Source organism: Anolis sagrei, chromosome 2, assembly GCF_037176765.1.
Source record: "Anolis sagrei isolate rAnoSag1 chromosome 2, rAnoSag1.mat, whole genome shotgun sequence".
NCBI classification, from domain to species: Eukaryota; Metazoa; Chordata; class Lepidosauria; order Squamata; family Dactyloidae; genus Anolis; species Anolis sagrei.
Window position 1 is genome coordinate 187023528 of NC_090022.1, and position 16569 is coordinate 187040096.

At 41.5% G+C, this 16569-nt stretch overlaps 2 protein-coding genes across 7 annotated transcripts in view; one reads left to right on the top strand and one right to left on the bottom strand.

Annotated features, from left to right (window-relative positions):
- Positions 1-3821, top strand: part of PFKM (phosphofructokinase, muscle) — a 56691-nt gene extending 52870 nt beyond the window's left edge. For all 3 annotated transcript variants that reach the window (XM_067464252.1, XM_060762951.2, XM_060762950.2), the window contains 3 exons: positions 684-783; positions 1442-1547; positions 2066-3821. In XM_067464252.1, the coding sequence (XP_067320353.1) occupies positions 684-783; positions 1442-1547; positions 2066-2213 (354 nt within the window). In that variant the 3' untranslated portion in view covers positions 2214-3821. The remainder of the gene's footprint in view (positions 1-683; positions 784-1441; positions 1548-2065) is intronic.
- A 460-nt stretch (positions 3822-4281) lies between these two features.
- On the bottom strand, positions 4282-13769 carry ASB8 (ankyrin repeat and SOCS box containing 8). 4 transcript variants are annotated; one of them, XM_060762945.2, is made up of 5 exons: positions 13634-13769; positions 10724-10870; positions 9766-9926; positions 8685-8789; positions 4282-7375 (listed from the first exon to the last, which is right to left on the bottom strand). In XM_060762945.2, the coding sequence occupies exons 3-5, from the start codon at positions 9880-9882 to the stop codon at positions 6746-6748; spliced, it is 852 nt and encodes a 283-aa protein (XP_060618928.1). In that variant the 5' UTR covers positions 9883-9926; positions 10724-10870; positions 13634-13769; the 3' UTR covers positions 4282-6745. The 4 variants fall into 4 exon arrangements, with proteins under 4 accessions (XP_060618928.1, XP_060618930.1, XP_060618929.1 ...); XM_060762947.2 differs by lacking the exon at positions 13634-13769 and adding an exon at positions 13509-13609; XM_060762946.2 differs by lacking the exon at positions 10724-10870.
- Positions 13770-16569: the final 2800 nt, after the last annotated feature.

The window sequence follows — 16569 nt, forward strand, 5'->3', positions numbered from 1 at the left end:
AGTGGGCCTTCAGCTAGACACACTAGCCTTCATTGTTTAGGCTATTTATAGTGTAGTAAAAAACTGATTTGCTGCTGTGTGAACAGTGTCTGAGTTTGTCTGTTTTCCTGCTAGAGAAGAAGGCTGAAAGCTTTTGCTTCCCTATAATGTCCAAATTGTGAACTGTGGCATATTTAGACCATCATCTATTGAAACAATCCAGGCCCAAACTATGGTTCTGGATTGTGGTTTGTTGGGCAACTTCAGCCCAACCTAACGATTTCCCATTCTCTGTGCATCTTCCAGCAGCATCTTGCATAAGTTCCTGGGGCAGATTGGGATTGAACCTGGAAGAAAAAGAAGGAAATCCTCTATTTTTTCCATAGGAGCATAATGTTCATAGATATCATTTCCCCACAGTGCTGGGCCTCGCCTGATTTATTTAACTGAGCAGTTGCCTTAGGGAATAAAATTGCTATTCATTCATTCTCGGCAAAATCCGGAAACTTGTTTAAAAATTCAGGGAAAATGAACTCTATGCATTTGTTGGGCTTGATCTCAGTGAGCCCTTGCAGTGTCCCATGCGTTGCTTTCCATGTTTATCGACTCCACCAGTTTAACAGGATTTTTGTGAGCTTGTCCACAAATGACATTCCTCTGGCTACGATTCTAGAAGTAAACTTACCTCCTTCTGCCTTTCACAGGGTGGATCACCAACTCCATTCGACAGGAACTTTGGGACGAAAATGGGTGCCAAAGCTGTGGCATGGATGTCTGGCAAGATCAAAGAATGCTCCAGACATGGTATGGGGGAACTTGCCATGGGAGGGTCTGCTGTGTAGTAGGTTAACACCAGGTGCTGTAGCCATGATCTATGAACCTCTTAAGAAAGGCGGGGGGCAACAGATTTTGTCACCTTCATAGGGTGCTCATTGTGTCAAAGTTGGCAAGGCAAAACATGGATCCCACATTTGCATTAGGATGAAAACTATCAGAGCTGCTTCTGGTCTTCATCACTACTGTCTCAAAGGAACTCGTATTAATCAGTGCGCAGGCAATAAAACCCAAAGCAGTTTTCCCATTCCACTAACATGGTGTTGTGCTGCAGCCTTATTGCTCCTGCAACTCCCAAGTCATTTTCACCACAGAAGTTAATGTGGCATAAGGGGCTGCAGCCAGCAAGGAGCTGCACTGCCCATTCTGGTATACTTTGAGGCTCTTCAAAGCCTAAGCTTAATAAATAGACCTGTTCTCTTTTAGCCTGAGACCAGACCCCAGTTGTTTGTAACACATACTGCATGTGTATAAGTCTAAACATTTTAAGGCAAAAAAAAATTGATCCCCAAAATCTGGGTCAGTTTATCTATAGATCAATGTAACCTTAACTCGTGTGTAAAAAGGAACTATGTCTGGCTGTATTTCAGTTACAGAACTCTGTGAATGCTGTTGTGCTTGTTTTTAGGCCGTATTTTTGCCAACACTGCTGATTCAGCTTGCCTCCTGGGCATGCGAAGACGGGCACTTGTTTTCCAGCCTCTCAGTGAACTTAAACAAGAGACAGATTTTGAGTAAGTACCTCTCCTTTCTTCTCGGTGGGTGCAGTCATTGAGTAAGCGAGCCCTTCAAATTTGGAATATAATATCTTTCTGTCAACCAATCTGTTAGAAGCCAAAAAATCCCACTTTAAAATGTCACTGCATTCTGGGAAATGTGGATCAAGACCATTCTTTTGCTTTGACCCATCCCTAGAGTAATGGAAAAACTATGGTAAGCTTGAAGGTGCTGTTTGTTTACTTTCACTATTCTGCATCTTATTTCTACAAGAATCCAGTGAGATTTGACATATAAAGGAATCTTTTCCAGGGCTTAGAGCACTAATAATGTAGCTAATAAAATGCTGCAGATTTAACCAATAACATTCCAGTTAACGTTACTATGGCAAGCTATGGTAGTTATTTGTCTTCAGAACTTCCCATGGCCTTGAGGCATAACCTGGAAAAGGTTGAACATCTGCAACAACCAGAATGCAAGGCCAAGGAAAGAATTCCTTTGTGAAGGGCTTTTCTCTCCTTTTTTTCTCCAACAGGCACCGCATCCCCAGGACTCAGTGGTGGCTGAAACTTCGTCCTATCTTAAAGATCCTTGCCAAGTACAAGATCGAGTTGGATACCTCAGAGACAGCCCACCTAGAGCATATCACCCGCAAGAGAGTATCAGGTGAAGGCGCTCTGTGAACGACTCATGAAGATGCTGCAGCTCTCCTAAAATTATGATGCTTAAAGATATATATTAAACTAAATTCTATATTGACATTTCCTTCCCCAGTTTAGCATGCAGATGTCCATCTAGTGTCTTTGTGTCAATTGTTGGGGCTTCATGCATGCATGCTATCACTGAAGGAAGACAGTACATCATAATGGAGTGCCACATGTAAGGCATTTGGGCAGAAGATAAACATATAGCCTTTATTATATCCTGCCCTTCTTTTATACAATTCTGGACAGATTAAAATGAGTTCCTAGTGATCTTCCATCTAGAGACTACTATTTGTTTTGCTTCAAAATTAGTTTCTCAGAGTCTCTTCACCAAAACTTTGCAGAGTTGTAAGTCACGGATTTCAAAAGGATGTAAATGAATGAGTAGACATTTGAACTATTTGACCTTACTATTAGGATACATCCTCCATTTGAACAAAAAAGTGTCAACAAGCCCAGAATGCCTTCTCAGGTGCAATTTACAGTTGCACTTAAGAGCCCAAAAGTCTTTTAAGTGCTCAAAATAAAGCAAACTTTTTGACTAGAGCAGGGGTCCTCAAACAACTTTTTAAGCTGAGGGTCGGTTCATGGTCACTCTATTGAGGGGCCAAACTATAGTTTGGAAAAAGAAATGAACACATTTCTGTGCACACATCTTATTTGTAGTGCAAAATCATGAAGGATTACAATATTGAAAATGAAGAACAATTTTAACTAACATAAACGTACCAGTATTTCAATGGGAAGTGTGGGCCTGTTTCTGGCTGATGAGATAGTCTTAATTAGAATAAGTTTTGTGTGCCTTCAAGTCAGTTCAGACTATCACAGAGTTTTCTTGTCAAGATGTATTCAAAGGGAGTTTGCCTTTGTCTTCATCTGAGGCTGAAAAAGTGTGACTTTGCTAAAGTCAACTTTTCTTCCTTTCCCTCTTTCTCCCTCCCTTCTACCCTACCCTCCTTTTCTTCTCTCTCTCCTCCTTCTCTCCCTTCCACAGTGGTGGTGGGAAGGGAAAGAATGGGGTGGCTGGAAAGGAATGGCATCAAGAGCCAGATAAAAGACCTTGGCAGGTCATATTTGACCTGCAGGTCATACTTGAGGACCCCTTGACTAGAGTTTACAAATGTGGATTTCCTGTCATAGCAGCCCCATCTTGTGATTGCTTCTTGATGGATTGCAGGTTGAGTGAGCTGGAAAGTCTAAACAATCTATCAATGTTGTTGAAGGCTTTAGTGACTGGAATCACTGGGTTGCTGTGAGTTTTCTGGGCAATATGACCATGTTCCAGAAGCATTCTTTCATGACATTTCACCCACATCTATGGCAGGCATTCTCAAATGTTGTGAGGTCTCACAACCTCTGAGGATGCCTGCCACTGATGTGGGCAAAACATCAGGAGAGAATGCTTCGGGAGCATTGTCATACAAACTATTCTGGGGGAAGGAGGCACCTGACATGCCAACAGCCTATTTTGTCCATCCTGGAATGCTTCTTCTTTACTAAGATTTTCCATCCTACATTTGTAAATTCAATTACTTTCTTCAAAACTGTAATACAATAAAGCTTCTAAACCATCAGCTGGAAAGTGCAGGAGAGAAGTCTGCTTTGGTCTGCTTTTGTGTTTCACTAGGCAAAGCCAATTCAATTCAACAGTGGTTCCTAGCAAGTCAAGGTGCTTGTGGGACTACCAAAGGCTCACACGTCACAGATGAACACAAAAGCTTGAGGGGAACTGTCTGTCTGGAAGGTACTCATAGGCCCACCTATTTGGAGGAGCTATAAAATAGATAAAGGCTGAAACTGAACAGCCATCAACAATCCACATGATGCAGGGGTATCATTACATACACTTTGCCCATAGCTGCTTTTCATCACTGGCAACATTTCACATTTGATGCTCTTCCTGCAGCAAGAGGCGTATCATCCGCACATTTTGTTTATGTGTTTGTACTTATAGTGTCTGCTAGAGAAAGAGATTACTGTGAACTATAAGAAGTCATTGTTACAGATTTTGGAAACAATAAAAACACATACTGCAAGATAAAAGCTGTTCAGTACAACACATTTAATCAACAAACTGTTAATAACCCACACAAGTAATCTGCTCAATGACCTTTCTCAGAGCAACAAAATTCTTGGAAAGGGATACTCAAAGCTTACACCATGATTTGTTCCTCGCAAAAGGTCTGCTAGGTCAGTTCCAAGCCCATAGGACCAAAGACTGCAGGTAAAGAGAATGAGCACATTGAATGTAAGTTCTTCTAGGGCAGTGGCTCCCAACCTTTGGTCCTCCAGGTATTTTGGACTTCAGCTTCCACAATTCCTAACAGCTGCTCGGACTGGGATTTCTGTGAGATGAAGTCCAAAACACCTGGAGGACGAAAGCTTGGGAGCTACTGTTCTAGGGAAGTTGCACAATAAGAGGCCTTCCCATCCTGGTGTCCTTTAGATACATTGGACTACACCTCCTGTCAACCCAGGCAGCAAAGCCAAAAGCCAAGCTAGCTGAGGATGATAGGTGCTGTTCTATTACAGTTGGAGGACACGACTTGAGAAGGATCGGTTGAGAACAAAGATTGTCTTGATTGAAGAGGATAATTATGCCCCTGTTGCCATAATTAGTGGGTGCATCTGCTTAGTCTCCTTCCAACAGCACTGAACCCAACTCATCCCACTCAGTTGCTAGCATCACTCTGCAAATGCCAAAGCAATATGCCATCTTGAGGGAGGGGAGACACCCAAGAACTCCCCAAACAGTCATGCTATAAGAGTTCAAGACTCTAAGATACTTTGTTCTTAGAAATCAAAATCCTAATTAAACCCCTGGGTTTCTAGACAGCAGCCCTTGTTCTGGTCCAAGAAGAAGCTCATAATCTTTTCAGGGATATATTCCCTATCTTATCTAAATTAGGAAGCAAAAGAATTGAATTGGTTACCAAGAGTTTAAAATCCATTGGATTAGGGATTTGTCCAATTATTCAGGTATAAGACTTGCTTAGGCAGAGACCTAAGGCAGCAACTAGAAACTCTGAAGTTAGCAATATCAGAAGCCTGCAGTTGTTGCTTGACACTAAGGGACCTGTACCAATGGCAATTGAAGGGAGAGCAAATGAACGTTGTAGCTTTCTATTTTTTTCTCCAATTCATAATATCAAATATAAGTTTTAAAATACAACCACTCCTACACGCATATATATGGCTGTTGAAAAAAAAAGTTGTAACAAGTGTCAAGGCATGAGTGAAAGCAAACCAGTAAACACCTGAACAGATTTTAAAAGTACTGCTGCTGCAAACCTTGATAAAGAGCCCAGCAATGCTGTGACTCGTAAAACTTAAAACTGTGCTTTTTCAGCTTTAAAGCCATCAAGCACACAGAGTGTGGAGAGGGACTAACTTCCATATCACTACACAATGCATGCAGTGTATCAACACACCAAGAGCTGTCTCACTAGTCATTTTATTTTAATAAGGAGATTGGGCGGGGGGGACAACTTTGTAATCTCTCTACCTTTGAAACCACAACTTTGCCTGACTTAAATCAGCTGAGACAACTTCAATAAGGCTGGGTCTAAACATTTACAGAATGAGGTTGGAATATAGTGTATTATTTTACACTGCCAATTCTCATCTTCATATATATTTCTGAATACTGGTTTACTACACACACAAAAACTAGAGCAGCTTAAGAATTTATTTGCTGTGAGCTATTAGCTTTCTATTTGCAGCAAGCTTGTGCTTCTCCCTCACTCAACCTTCAATTAGACTGAAGTAACATGAAACCATCACATCAGGACTTTACCTTCTTATTCTGTAGAATAACAACAAAAACTGATCCAGGAATTTTGAGCTAATTCTTCCTGTCCAGCTTAATTTGGCACCTGTCACTAGACAAGAAGATGGTGTACTAGAAAAGGATCCCCTGATCTGGACAGGTTAGCTTTTCATATTCCTTTGTTTAAATCCATCAAGTCCACATGACTCTTAGAAAACCTTGTCCCAGATAGCAAACCAAATAGCAAGACAGGCCTGTCATCCCTTAAGGGCTTGAAGCAGGGTTATTAAATCACTGAAATGTTTTGCTATGACAAAATCCATTCATATTTTTTGTCCCATCCCAGCTCATTAAACAGCTCTGAGAGAAGATGCCTCTATTTTCTAGCCATTAAATATCGGAGAACAGAAAACAGATTTAGCATCCCTGCAGAAATCTGCTGCAGCAGCTGAACAGTAGTCTTTTGAGACCTCACAGCTGCAAAGAGTAAGGGAAAAACATCTTCCAGCCTCCTTCACTTGGGAAAAATAATCATACACTAATTGTCCCACAAGGAAGAAAAAGCTGAGGGAAATTGGCTGAGAGCAGAGTGAGGAAGATTCACATTTGCCTGCGAGGTTACAGACAGCGCTGCAAAATCTATCCATGTCACCGCAACCATCAGTGCAAAGTGCCCAGAACGACGCTGCACAGAAACCAACCAATCAGCACAATTAACAAAATCCAACAAAGCTTTCTGCTGTCACTTAAGCAGCACATATTCTTTCAGCGATTCAGGCAAAGGCAGTTCCTTCACGGCATCTGGCAGGAATCGTACCCCCAGGCTGTGGCGTACTGCATAGCGTGACAGCGTCTTTAAGGTGCCTGGAGCAGAGCAGAGTGTGGTCAGCTTCTCGCACAGCTGCTGATCCCGCAGGACCTCACGAGGCATGGCCCCGTTCTTCCGTAATTCGAAGTGTCCAACTGCTTGGTGGAGGAGGTCAAAGCAGGAGTCTTCCCTCTCAGTGCCAAGTCCTCTGACCAAGAGGGCAACCAGCCTCGAGATTGGGGTTTGCCCTTTCAGATTGACCACCCTGACCTCAGCCCCATATTCCAGAAGGATGCTCACACTTTCTAGGTTCCCCTTCATTGCTGCCCAGCTCAGTGGGGTGTCGTCATTGTAATCCAGAGCGTTGACAAAGGCACCACTTTCTAAGAGTGTTCGGACGCACTCAGCATTGTTCTTAAAGGCGGCCCAATGGAGAGGTGTGTCCTTGTTGCCATCCAAGGCATTTGGATTGGCCCCGTATTCTAAGAGGATTTCCACACAGGTCTCATCCTTCTCTGCTGCATAATGGAGAGCTGTCCGGTTGTACCCATCAAGGGCATTGACCTGCAAAAGCAGAGAGGGAATGCTTCAACATTCAGGATTTAAGGCCGTTTGGACAAATGCAGCGGGTGGGAGGTAAACGTTCATCCCAACCTGCCAGTTGCACCAACATGCCTGACACACACAGACGGGACAAGGTGTTGCATACAGTTTGAAATTTTTGCTAATTGTTTATCCTTTTAAAAAAAGAGCTTGCTTCTGTTATTATGTGGAATACTTGGGAGAGCAATTTGGTGAAAAATCCTGTAAAAAAATTACATTTGGCATATTCTATGGGCCACATGCAGCCAGAGGGCCACATTTTGTCTATGCCTGGTTTTAAAGACCTTTGTAGGGGGGATGTTATTTAACCCCCATTCTTCCAATAAACAAGGTCCAAATACAGTACCGAAGATTTCTGCTGCAAACTGATGGTCCAACCTTCATCCTCCCAATGCTGCTAACAACTTTCAGCTGGACTGAGGACAAGTAGGGAAAGGGGGACATAAAAAGGCTTTGCAAAAAAAGTGGCTTGTTTATCAGAAAATTTGTTGTTAAATGAGGTACATATGTCCAGTAAAGAGAAATAAGGGATGTGGAAATACTTCAGTTCAGTTTTAAGACAAAAGTATGACTACATATGAAAAAATGTCAATTTATCATATGGTACAAAAAGTGTTTAAGAATATGAATGTGATAGAAACCAAAGCTGAAAAAAGCACCTATCAACATCAGTGTTAATATATTCACCTTGATTTGAGTTGCCTTGTAAAAAGGATGGCTTCTGATGTGATTTCACAGTTCCTCTAAGAAGCTGAAGTTTATGGGAAGGAGTAGATCATCCCATGTTAAGATTTTAAAACGTATTTCACCACCTTTTGATGGGGTGACACATTTTGATAAGTTACTTTTTCCTTTCACTGCTATAAAGATCTTTTTTTCATAATGAAAGATTTTAATAAACTATACATTCTCCTGTTTTGTATCAATGAGTCAGCCAAACCTCACATATTAGCTGTAATTCAGTAGATAATGTGGCAAGCTCATGGCTATATTGCATTATTAGGAACAAAAAGAAACACTTCAATCATAAGTCAATTGAGTGGAACTAAAAACCAAAGAACTACAAGTAGTTTACCATTCCTGAAGTGGCATTTTTCACTCTGCCATACTGTCACCCATACTCAAAAAATGTTACTTTCTCTCAGCCTCATCCTAGCTGCAATACAAGGGTGAAAATATTTAAAAGTCCATTACAAATCCTGTCACAATTGCATACATCAACCTAGAGCAGGTTCCCTGGATTGGTTCTTTGCTGTATTCAAGTTCTTACCTCCGCTCCTTTTTCCAACAACAGCTCAATGCAGTCAGCATCAGCAACCATGCAAGCACAGTGTAGTGGCTTCAATGTACCATGCATACAGTTAACATCCGCACCCTAGTAGAACACAGAGTAGAGAAAATGAGGGAAGTTTAGCAGTCTATAGTGGACTACATTTGAAGCCAAATATTGACAACATACTCTTTGCACTGAAGAGCAACAGATGCCAAATCAGAATGCTTCCTATCTATCTAGGATAAGATAAGGGGCATAAAACAGAATAAAAAGTCTAGTTCATTACAGCCTCATCATACATGTTGCTATTTATTTACTGCAGAAAAACTCAAACAAAATTGGACAGAATTCAAAGGTATCCACAAAGGAAAAGAAGACTTATATTGCAGGGTGCTAAAAAGATGGCCTTTACTGAAAAGGCCCAGGTTATCCTCAAACTAGTTATATTTAGGGAGAGCAACTCATTATTGCAATTATTGTTCAAAACCTGGGATAACATTAATGCATCCCATGGGCATCCCAGCCAATGGGCTGACTTATCACCTATCTAATAGTTGCTGGCAATTAATGAAATGAAGCAGTTGGCAACATCAATCAAGTCTAACATGGAACCTTCATCTGTAGCATCTGAGTAATTGAATGCTGAAGTAATCTTAGCATTGACCTTTGGAGCTAAGTGTTAAATTTACTTTGAAGATGAGAAATGTCATATTTAAATAAGCTTGAGGAATAGTGGTCATGAAAGCCTGGGCACTTTGCTCTGCTAATGAATTAAACCAACTTCCTTTTGTTTATTTTTAATGGAGTCAAAAAACCTCTTAAAGACTACTACTTCCTTCTAAATCTACCAGCGATAAAGTGTAATTTTCTGGTCAAAACTCTGCCCCTTCCAGTATTTTTAAAAACAACTTTCTTCCCTACAAATTGTTTTTCATGCCATCTAGAACTAGTTGTAAAAGAACTGCTGGCTAACACCTGCAAGGTCACCTCACTGGATTCAAACCCAGAACTTTTTAGAGATTCCAAAATAGCAAGCTTTCAAAACAATGCAAAATATATCCACAGGTTTATCACATACCCTCCTAATAAGGTCTTCAACATTGTCATGCGGGAAAGATCTGATGGCTGCTATAGTCCGAATCAAACGCTCTGACAAAGAATATTTACTCTGAATGCTCTGCATTATATACCACATACTGGAACTCAGTTTTTCAGCTTGCTTCACATGCTCCAAGTGAGCTGGGGAAAAAGAAATCAGACATCACTTGTGTTACATTTCAATAGTAGTAGTTTTTTTTTAATTTCAGTATGCCAGGCAGTTAGCTTATTTATACCAAAATATTTGTTATCAACACTGTTTTCTGAATAGACACTGTACTTTTTTTAAAAAAATTCTATATTTAAGCATTAGCTCAAGCACCGGAGGCAACAAGGAGTTCCACACAAGTGAGAAAGCTGGCAAAGGAAAGTCCTCCTACGCCAAGCACAGAAGTACAGCAGGAATTAATGCTACAGGAAAAAGGGATCTCTTTGTTCTTCCTCAACCAGACTACATCAGGCTCGTGATTCAGAAGGGGGTGCTTAAGAACTTACTTTCTAGGTACAATTTAGTTTTAACCAAAGTGGTATTCCTTGCCTGAGAAAATGCCATGAAGCAGCAATAAAACCATAAACTCATAGAATAATAGTTGGAGGAGATCATGTGGGCCATTTAGTCCAACCCCCTGCCATGAAGGAAAAACACAAAGTACCCCAGCAGATGGCCATCAAGCCTCTATTTAAAAACTTCCAAGGAAGGAGCTTCCACCACATTCCATGGCAGAGAGTTCCACTGCAAAACAGTTCTTACGGTAAGAAATTTCTTCCTAATGTTCAGATAGAAACTCCTTTCCTATAATTTGAACCCATTGTTCTGAGTCCTAGTCTTCAAGGCAGCAAAAACAAGCCTGTCCCCTCTTCCTTATGGCATCCTTTTACATATTTATACATGGCTATCATGTCTCCTCTCAACCTTCTCTTCTGCAGGCTAAACATACCCAGTTCTTTTAAGACGATCTTCCTAGGAATTCATGGTCTCCAGACCTTTGATCATTTTAGTCGCCCTCCTCTGGACACCTTCCAGCTTGTCAATATCTCTTTTGAACTGTGGTGCCCAGAATTAGACACAGTATTCCAGGTGAGGTCTAACCAAAGCAGAACAGAGAGGCACCATGACTTCCTTTGATGTAGACACTATACTCCTTCTGATACAGCTCAAAATCTCATTGGCCTTTTTAGCTGTTGCATCAAACCATTAAAATAATAATAATAATAATAATAATAATAATAATCTTTATTTGTATCCTGCCCCATCTCCCCGAAGAGACTTGGAGTGGCTTACAGTAAACAAACAAAAACATTAAATAATATAACACAGACAATAATCACAATAGTCACATATCACCTAATACAATCAAAATAACACAATAATATAAACATTAAAAACCAGTTTAAAACTATTTTGCCCTTTAAAAACAATAGAAATATAAATGACACTTAAAACCAGCCCATTCCTATACATGTTGGCTCTTGTTCAAATTGTTGTACATGCAGACTCCAAGGTCTTTTTCACATGGACTGTTGTCGAGCCAGGCATCACCTACCTTGTATCTTTGCATTTAATTTTTTCTGCCCAAGTTGGAGTATCTTAAGAGAGTAAGTACATAAAATGTAGATAGGTCTATGTCTATGTATCTCTCTCTTTGTGTGTATACACACACACAAAGAGAGAGATACAGAGGCATATATGCAGAGTGCTGCAAAAATGTATAGAAGCATAGAATAACAATGTTCATCCCTTCCACATACCACTGCTCTGCCTCATAAAGAGAGAAGAACAGGCACAACTCCATTATGCCTAAGCCAAGAAATAGATGAAAGACACTGCCTTCGTCCCAATTGCCACTTATTAAACCAACCCCTTATAAGAGAAGGAGACAGATACATAAATTGTAATACAAAAATGTATGGATACTGAACATTTATCATGAAAGCCTTTCATTGATATTTTTTTTAAATCTATGATGTATTGCTTATTTCACAGACTCAGAAGTTTCTTATTACACTTGTGCGAAATACCAACACAAGGCTTGCGACATATGTGTCGAACTCTAGGCCTGTGGGCAGGATCCGACCTGTCATGTACTTCCATGCGACCCTCCCAAGGCTGGACTACAACTCCCTCATTAGACATAATAGAATCATAGAACAATAGAGTTGGAAGAGAATGTAGACCTATCTACATTTTATGTACTTCTAGTTCAACTCCCTGCCATGCAAAAAAAGCACAAAGTACTTAGCATCTTATAATTCTGGATATTTTTGCAATTTTTTCCCAAAAATATATAGATAGGATTAGAAACATTTCAAGAGCAGAAAAGTATTGTGAGAAACTACGATAGAGACTTCAAAGAAGAAACTGCAATTGCTGCACAGGGACGATTTAAACGCCTTCCATGAAATTGAAATTTAGGATGGAATCTGTCAATCATTCTTATAAAATTTACTAGCCATCCCCTGCCACACGTTGCTGTGGCCCAGTCTGTATTGTGTATATATGTGTTTATATGTATGTATGTGTGTTTGCATGTGTGTGTATATATATGTATGTGTGTACATATACATATACATATGCTTGTGTGTGGGTGTATATGTGTGTGTGCAGATGTGTATATGTGTGTATATATTTGTGTGTTTATATGTGTATATGTATATTGTATATATGTATATTGTGTATATGTGTGTGCTTGTCTATATGCATATTTGTGTGTTTTTGTGTGTATGTATGTGTGCCTGTATGTGAGCATGTGTATATGTATATATGTGTGTGTAGGTAGATGTATGTGTGTATATTTGTGTGTGCTTGGGTATATATGTGTGTATGTATGTGGGCATGTACATATCTATATGAGTGAGTGTGTGTGTTTGTGTGTGTGTGTATATATATATATATATATATTGTGTATTTTGGGTTTTTTTAAAGTCTGTTCTGCTCAGGGTTTTTGTGTTTCTAGTGGTGATGAACACTTGTACCCTTATGTGTATTGTGTCAAAATTTCATGTCAATTCGTCTAGTGGTTTTTGAGTTATGTTAATCCCACAAACGAACATTATGTTTTATTTATATAAACAATCATTCAATGTATGCACGTAGCCTTCAAACAATCACCTTAACAATACATTCCAACAGCACCCTCAATTCGTTTCTGACACCATAAATAAATATAAATACCATAACAATGTTTGCTTTGGGGAGGTATTACTTTCAAGTCAGGGTCCTTCTACACTGTCATATAAAATCCAGATTATAACTGGATTATATGGCAGTGTGGGCTCAGATAATCCAGTTCAAAGCAGATAATGTGGATTATATGGCAGTGTGGGCTCAGATAATCCAGTTCAAAGCAGATAATGTGGATTATATGGCAGTGTGGGCTCAGATAATCCAGTTCAAAGCAGATAATGTGGATTATATGGCAGTGTGGGCTTAGATAATCCAGTTCAAATCAGATAATGTGGATTATATGGCAGTGTGGGCTCAGATAATCCAGTTCAAAGCAGATAATGTGGATTATATGGCAGTGTGGGCTCAGATAACCCAGTTCAAAGCAGATAATGTGGATTATATGGCAGTGTGGAAGGTGCCCCCTTGATGCAGAATCCGCGGAGAAGAGGGGCTCGACTGTCTTACACTTTGGGGGCCTCTTTGAGGTGAGCCTGTTGCTCTCTGCGTGGAAAGGCATACCACTCTCTCTCCTGTTGCTTTTGAAAGTCAATACATACCCTACGTTTTTCTGTACGCTTCTGAACCCAACAGCAACAACGACAAGGCCATGAGCAAACTGAACCGGCTTTATCCCTCACCCCGCCCCCCACCGCCATTTTATTCCCCCTCAGCTTCAACTCACCGACCCAAAGACCCTCTGCTCGCTGCCCGCCTTATCCGGAAGTGGAAGTTCTACCGGAAGCGAATGAGGTGTCACGGCCAAGGCTAGAGAGGCCCGTTATTGCCACCCAGACCGTTCTCTTTTGGCCCCGCCCCTCAGGCCGTGCGCTTGTCACGCGTCTCCTCCAATCACGTCAGCGTATGGCCCATAAGGACCGCCTCCTTACAAAAAGAACTACCTGATGAGGGGATGGTTATGGTATTGGGTGGATAAACGCTGCAGAATGAATGCGATGGCTCGATGGTATGGGATTTGTAGTTTGGGAAGGCACCAGTCCTCTTTGGCAGAGGAAGATATTAAAGAACATAACCTATTAGAGAACATAACCCTTTAGAGCAGAATCTCCTCTTGTCGTATACAATCAAATATAATTGTGCTATGCAATGGTTTCAGTTGTTAGACTGAATAACCAGCAATCTCTGCATCATAGAATCATAGAGTTGGAAGCCAACCCTAAAAACTGTGGCATAGACACTGAGAACTGGGAAGCCCTGGCCCTTGAGCGCTCCAGCTGGAAGTCAGCTGGGACCATGAGTTGGAAGTCAGCTGGGACCAGGAATTACAGCTAATAGCCCATGAGATCTCTTCCAACTCTATTAAGAGTTGGAAGAGATCTCATGGGCTATTAGCTGTAATTCAGTAGATAAGGTGGCAAGCTCATGGCTATATTGCATTCTCAAGAACAAAAAGAAACACTTCAATCATAAGTCAATTGAGTGGAACCAATGTGATGTGGCGGCAAAAAAAGCCAAAGGGATTTTGGCCTGCATCAATAGGAGCATAGTGTCTAGTGTCTAGATCTAGGGAAGTCATGCTACCCCTCTATTCCACTTTGGTTAGACCACACCTGGAATATTGTGTCCAATTCTGGGCACCAAAATTGAAGAGAGATATTGACAAGCTGGAATGTGTCCAGAGGAGGGTGACTAAAATGATCAAGGGTCTGGAGAACAAGCCCTATGAGGAGCGGCTTAAGGAGCTGGGCATGTTTACCGTGAAGAAGAGAAGGCTGAGAGGAGATATGATAGTCATGTATAAATATGTGAGAGGAAGCCACAGGGAGGAGGGAGCAAGCTTGTTTTCTGCTTCCCTGGAGACTAGGACGCGGAACAATGGCTTCAAACTACAAGAGAGGAGATTCCATCTGAACATGAGAAAGAACTTCCTGACTGTGAGAGCCGTTCAGTAGTGGAACTCTCTGCCCCGGAGTGTGATGGAGGCTCCTTCTTTGGAAGCTTTTAAACAGAGGCTGGATGGCCATCTGTCAGGGGTGATTTGAATGCAATATTCCTGCTTCTTGGCAGGGGGTTGGACTGGATGGCCCATGAGGTCTCTTCCAACTCTTTGATTCTATGATTCCTAATGCTGCGACCCCTTAATACAGTTCCTCATGTTGTGGTGAGCCCCCCCCCCCCCCAAACCATAAATTATTTCCATCGCTACTTCATTTTGCTCCTGTTATGAATCGTAATGTAAATATCTGATATGCAGGATGGATTTTCATTCACTGGACCAAATTTGGCACAAATACCTGAGACGCCCAAATCTGAATACTGGTGGGGTTGGGGGGTTGACTTTGTCATTTGGGAGTTGTAGTTGCTGGGATTTATAGTTCATCTACAATCAAAGCACATTCTGAACTCCACCAATTGAACCAAACTTGGCACACAGAACTCCCATGATCAACAGAAAATACAGGAAGGGTTGGGCATTGACCATGAGTTTTGGAGTTGTAATTTACCTACATCCAGAGAGTACTGTGGACTCAAACAACAATACATCCAGAGGCGGCCCTAGGTAATTTTCAACGGTAAGCAAACAGTATTTTGCCCCCACCCCCACCCCAACCAACCATATTTGGTTCAATTCCATCATTGGTGGAGTTCAGAATGCTCTTTGATTGTGGGTGAACTATACATCCCATTAACTACAACTCACATATATCAAGGTCTATTTTCCACCAAGAGTGCCTCAAGAGTGCCCCTGGGCAAAATCAACTATACTGCAAATGCTTACTTTGCGTAATGGGTTGAGCCACCCCTGGATACATCTTGACCAAATTTGGCACAAATCCCCACTATGCCCAAATGTGAACACTGGTGGTGTTTGAGGAAAATAGACCTTGACATTTGGGAGTTGTACTTGCTGGGATTTATAGTTCACCTACAATCAATGAGCATTCTGAACCCCACAAACGATGGAATTGGGCCAAACTTCCCACACAGAACCCCTGTGACCAATAGAAAATAATTTCTGATGGTCTTGGTTATCCCTCTGACACCCCCTTGTGACACCCCCAGGGGTCCCGACCCCCAGGTTGAGAAACGCTGCTCTAGATGCATCTACACTGTGGAATGGATGCAGTTTGATCCCACTTTGATTTCCCTGGATCAAGGCTCTGGGATCCTGGGAGCTGCAGTTTGGTATTTATTTATTTCTCGTGTCAGGGCAGCAGGTCAATTATATTACATTTCTAACAGAACAAAGCAAACAAACAGAGAAAATACAAGATGTGTGAGTTTGGTAGTTGATTAAATGTCCTTTGACCAGTATCTGGCCACTTGGAGTGCTTCTGGTGTTGCTGCAAGAAGGTCCTCCATTGTGCATGTGGCTGGGCTCAGGGTGCATTGCAGCAGGTGGTCAGTGGTTTGCTCCTCTCCACAACCGCATGTTGAGGATTCCACTTTGTAGCCCCATTTCTGAAGGTTGGCTCTGCATCTCGTGGTGCCAGAGCACAGTCTGTTCAGTGCCTTCCAAGTCGCCCAGTCCTCTGTGTGCCCAGGAGGGAGTCGCTCATTTGGTATCAGCCATTGGTTGAGGTTCTGGGTTTGAGCCTGCCACTTTTGGACACTCGCTTGCTGAGGTGTTCCAGCGAGTGTCTCTGTAGATCTTAGAAA